The 4,804-nt window shown below is 32.8% G+C and overlaps 2 protein-coding genes across 4 annotated transcripts; both read left to right on the top strand.

The window, feature by feature from the left end:
- The first annotated feature begins 668 nt into the window (after positions 1-668).
- On the top strand, positions 669-1,625 carry LOC109590468 (uncharacterized). 2 transcript variants are annotated; one of them, XM_020006387.1, is made up of 3 exons: positions 669-965; positions 1,144-1,209; positions 1,277-1,625. In XM_020006387.1, exons 1-3 carry the CDS (start codon positions 862-864, stop codon positions 1,419-1,421), a joined length of 315 nt encoding a protein of 104 aa, XP_019861946.1. In that variant the 5' UTR covers positions 669-861; the 3' UTR covers positions 1,422-1,625. The 2 variants fall into 2 exon arrangements, with proteins under 2 accessions (XP_019861946.1, XP_019861945.1); XM_020006386.1 differs by having other exon boundaries at positions 1,144-1,224.
- A 915-nt stretch (positions 1,626-2,540) lies between these two features.
- Positions 2,541-4,446, top strand: LOC100635168 (scavenger receptor cysteine-rich type 1 protein M130-like). Of its 2 annotated transcripts, XR_002189331.1 has the most exons (7): positions 2,541-2,650; positions 2,808-2,969; positions 3,040-3,213; positions 3,322-3,550; positions 3,679-3,777; positions 3,819-4,188; positions 4,268-4,446. XR_002189331.1 is itself a non-coding variant. In XM_020006385.1 (6 exons), the coding sequence occupies exons 1-6, from the start codon at positions 2,590-2,592 to the stop codon at positions 3,916-3,918; spliced, it is 825 nt and encodes a 274-aa protein (XP_019861944.1). In that variant the 5' UTR covers positions 2,541-2,589; the 3' UTR covers positions 3,919-4,259. The 2 variants fall into 2 exon arrangements, 1 of the variants encoding a protein (XP_019861944.1); XM_020006385.1 differs by lacking the exon at positions 4,268-4,446 and having other exon boundaries at positions 3,819-4,259.
- The last annotated feature ends 358 nt before the right edge of the window (positions 4,447-4,804 follow it).

Here is a 4,804-nt window from a genome sequence, read left to right as displayed (position 1 = left end):
GGGATGCTTACATAATCCAATTGGAAGTCATAACTGTCATCATTCAGAAGATGTAGCAGTCTCATGCTCTTTAGGTAAATAGTTCAAATATTATGAATATTTACAAGCAAATTTTAACAAGACTATTTTAATTTGCACTAAAGCTTGTTTCACTGGGAAAGTAAGATTGGCTAATGGTACTACTCCTAATCAAGGACGTGTTGAGTTTTGTTACAGTGGAGTATGGGGCACAGTGTGTGATGACTTATGGACTAATTATAATGCCAAAGTTGTATGTAGACAATTGGGATATAATACTGATGGTGAGTTAGCTCATCCTCTCTCTTACCTAATTTTCAATTATTGACATAAGAAGATCACACTATTAGATCTAGAAGTGTTAATGATTTCTCAATTTTTAGGTGCTACATATTTTCGAGGCCCTGATCATAGTTATGGTAGTGGCATTGGCTATATATTTATAGGTTTGGTCCAATGTTCTGGTAATGAATATAACTTACTGGCTTGCTCACTTTATCATTCAGCTGGCTGTGATCATTCAGAAGATGTAGGAGTGTCATGCTCCTTAAGTAAATAGTTTAATATTGATTATACAGATGTAACTGTAAGCTCACACATAACATGCACATATCTAAACCTATTTGATTTAATATACTTATTATACTTCATTGTATATGCTTTGCTTTTACAGATACTTCTGAGTCATTACCATCTCCAACAGTATCTACAATAATATTGACAGTAACCAACTCATTTTGTGAACCTCTTTCTTCCTCACCATTCAATCAGAGTAGCATCACTGTCACCACCATACCAATAACAGTAACTGCCACTGCTACTGTAGAAAGCACAGCAGTGATAATGTCAACTATTGTACTGCCAATAATACTACTGATGATTATTGTGCTACTAATATCACTGACTCTCATCTTTTATTACTACAAAATAAGAAAGGCTGTAAATAGGTAAGATATAATTATGAAATAATGAGTAAATTTAAATATTGATTGACTCTTACACAATAATTATTACTGAACATAAAACTATGCATATGCACTGCAATACACTGTGTAATAATAAGCTGTGTAGAATGTATATAAATATTATTTTATCACAGTACAAGTTCGTCTTACTTTTTATTAGAAAACCAGTTTCTGGCAAAAGAACTTCAACTGCTAAATTAGACAATGATGTTGTATTCAATATCAGGTATAATGATACTAAGTAAGCTACAGTTGACCATTAATCATCAATTAAATTTTTATATTTCCTATAGTCAGCAAATATCATGTAGTCAATTCACATCATTCCCATTGCCAACTATTCTTGAAAATCAAGTATCTGATGGTACTAATGATCAAGACTACACAGCAATGCACTCTTCTTGCAATCACATATATGAAGATGCCACTAAAATTTGAGTGAAGGAGGAGATTAAGCTTTTTGTTCCTTTAGTTATACTCAACAAATTGACTAATATTAATAAGCATGACAGCAGTAGTGTTTGTGTAGATAGTGTCACATGTTTATGTGTACATAAATCTAGCTCAGTAAAACATTCAAATATTTTTTTCATAAGTCATAAAGGAACACATATCCAAATATGTAAAGCATACAGTCTTACTGTTAACAATTTAGCAGGTAGACCTTATGAAGTTATATGCATGGTATATGGTTCAATCATAGATCTGATAATATTAATATCTAGCATGCTTCACTGGGGAAGTAAGATTGGTTGATGGTGTCACTCCTAAGGAAGATACCATTTACCAATGCAATATAGTGCACAGTTTGTGATGATTATTAGGATATATATGATAATGCAGAAGTTGAGATCATGTCAAGGAGCAGTTACAGCAGCAGTTGTAGTACCAATACTGATTCTGGTTCTAGTTGCATTCGTCCTTATTATACTGTTTGTACTTATTGCTATCATCAAAAGACAGGCATTAGTAAAAATGTGAATGCTTTTCAAATTTTTAATTAGCCTGTTCATGGGGCTGGGGACAATAGAAGAGATTCAACTCTTAAAAACTAGGTGAAGAAGCTTTTTATTTAAATAAAGCATACAACTCCCGCATCACTACTAAGTAAGTTACAATTGATTATATTGTTTATTCCATGCACTGCAGTTTACAAAGAAGCACATCACTCCCATTGCTATCCATTCCTGACAATCAAATACCTATATCTATACTGAAGTGATTATGCTCCTGACTTTGAAGCAAAGGAGGAGAGGTAGCTCTTTATGAAAGTTTATCAGTTATGAATGACTAATTTTGTGAATATTGTGACTGAGCATTGGCTTCATAGTTGCATTGAGACAAATCTTACTCATAACAGAATAGCAGTGGATTATTATTAGATATGTTTGTGCATGTCTTTGTTTGTCAATTGTTTTGTTTTATAAAATAAGTTATCTTCCACTCTTTCTAATCCCCAACACTAATAGAATAAGTTTGTGTAGCTACATGTTTGTGCACATATAGCTAGTAAAACATTGAAATTGCAAGTTGATAAATAGATATCTATAATAAAACTGCTAGTTTGCCATATAATCTATCAGTGTTTGAACTTGTCACTGTGAAAATGAGTGTAAAGTTTCTTCTATTTCTCCTCTCAATTCAAATGGCATATTTTTTGGCAATTGGTAAGTATATCTGATATATTGGAGAAACTTATCAACCAATTATTTTATGCCACCTGTTCTTGTATCTTTACAAGTACTTTGTAGTAAATATAATGCAGTATAGGAACATAGTCTAGAATATGATTTATTATTTTAATATAAAATATTTTGACATTAGCTTGTACAACTGGGCAAGTAAGATTGGCTAATGGTGCTACTTCTAATCAAGGTCGTGTTGAAATATGTATCAATGGAGTGTGGGGCACAGTTTGTGATGACTTTTGGGTAACTAATAATAATGCAAGAGTTGTATGTAGACAATTGGGATACAGTACTGATGGTGAGTTGGCTTAATTATTGTCCTTAAAAATTATGTTATTTCAATTCAATCGCTTATTCTTTCCCTTCAGGGGCTAGAGCTTTTACACATGCTTATTATGGCCAGGGCACTGGTCCTATAGTTTTAGATAATGTGGTCTGCTCTGGTAATGAATCTAACCTACTGGCTTGCTCATCATATATTCTTGGAACTCATAACTGTGATCATTCAGAAGATGTAGGAGTGTCATGCTCTTCTTTACCAGGTAATTACAAATAATCAATTATGCACATCTACATGCATACACAGCTCGCACACATGAATCTACCTCTAAATGTAGGCTACTGACTAAGATATTTCATTTTTTTACTAGCATCTTACCCATTTTGTTCTTCCTCAACTTGTGACTGTTCTTATCAGAGTAGTGTTAATGTCAGCACCTTAATAGCCACTGCTACTCCTAATGCTGTAGGAGGTACAGCAGCAGCAAAAGCATCAGCAATTGTACTGGCTGTACTACTATTGATACTGATCATCATAATATCACTAATGTCACTGTCTCTCATTTATTACTACAGAACAAGAAAGGCTGTAAATAATAAGTAAGAAATAATTGATCAGACTCATACAGATACATTACTTTCTACTGAATACGATGTACTTTTATCTAATATGTGCATACACAAATGTTGTTTAATAGTCGTATTACATTTAAATTCATTTTTCTTAGAGAACCAGTTTGTGATGACAGAAGAAGTTCAACTCTTAAAGAATTAGAATATGAAGATGTAGCAAATAGTGAAGTTGTATTTAACATGAGTTATGATGGGTAAGCTACAATTTAATTATTAATTACTACTCATTATATAGTCGACAAGACTCATTAGGCAGTGCATCACTCCCATTGCCACCTATTCCTGAAGATCTATATGATAGGATTTATACTGAAATTAAAGATTGTTATTTATGAAGAACAACTGCAAAATAATTGGCATATTAAAACTGAAAAAATAGAGAAAACTATTTCATTTATTAACATATAGCAATAGTACTTGCATGTCTTAGATAATGCCACGTGTTTTACATAGCTCAATACAAATTAGAAACAGGAATGAATGTATCATACATCAGCTTATTCAACACACCCCTCCACAATCAACTCCCTCGTAGCTTGTGCTTGTTATTATGAAGTTTCTTCTATTTCTTTTCTCAATTCAGGTGTCATGCTTTATTGTAAATGGTAAGTGGATCAAGTGCTTAATTGTTTGTAATACTTAATTGACTTTGTTCATTAACCAGTATAATATTTATTATATTAGCTTGTACAACTGGGGAAGTAAGATTGGTCAATGGTGCTACTCCTAATCAAGGACGTGTTGAGATATGTATCAATGGAGTGTGGGGCACAGTTTGTGATGACTTTTGGACTAATAATAATGCCAAAGTTGTTTGTAGACAATTGGGATACAGTACTGATGGTGAGTTGGCTCTCTGTCTCTTTTTTTCTCTCTCCTCTTTCTGTGGTCATTTTTGACACTTAAATTCTGATTCACACACACACTATACACACTGTCTGTCCATGCTCTAATTGTTCATAGATATTAGAGTACAGATTAGCGTACTCTATACTATCTATGAATTGTTTATCTCTCCCATCCTCTTTTCTCTCCTCCTCTTGACTCCTTTTCTGTATTTATGTACTGGGTGGCAGGGCTAGACCCTGTCATTCCTTTGGGACTACTCCCTTCTACTGGACCTGTTTCCTCTTCTCTTGACTAGTCCTATAAAATTCCAATATTAATAATAATAATAATAATAATAATAATAATAATAATAATAATAATAATAACAATAAT

The sequence above is a fragment of the Amphimedon queenslandica genome, unplaced genomic scaffold, assembly GCF_000090795.2.
Source record: "Amphimedon queenslandica unplaced genomic scaffold, v1.1 AMPQUscaffold_9975_Cont17745, whole genome shotgun sequence".
NCBI lineage: Eukaryota > Metazoa > Porifera > Demospongiae > Haplosclerida > Niphatidae > Amphimedon > Amphimedon queenslandica.
This window is presented reverse-complemented; position numbering and strand designations above follow the sequence as displayed.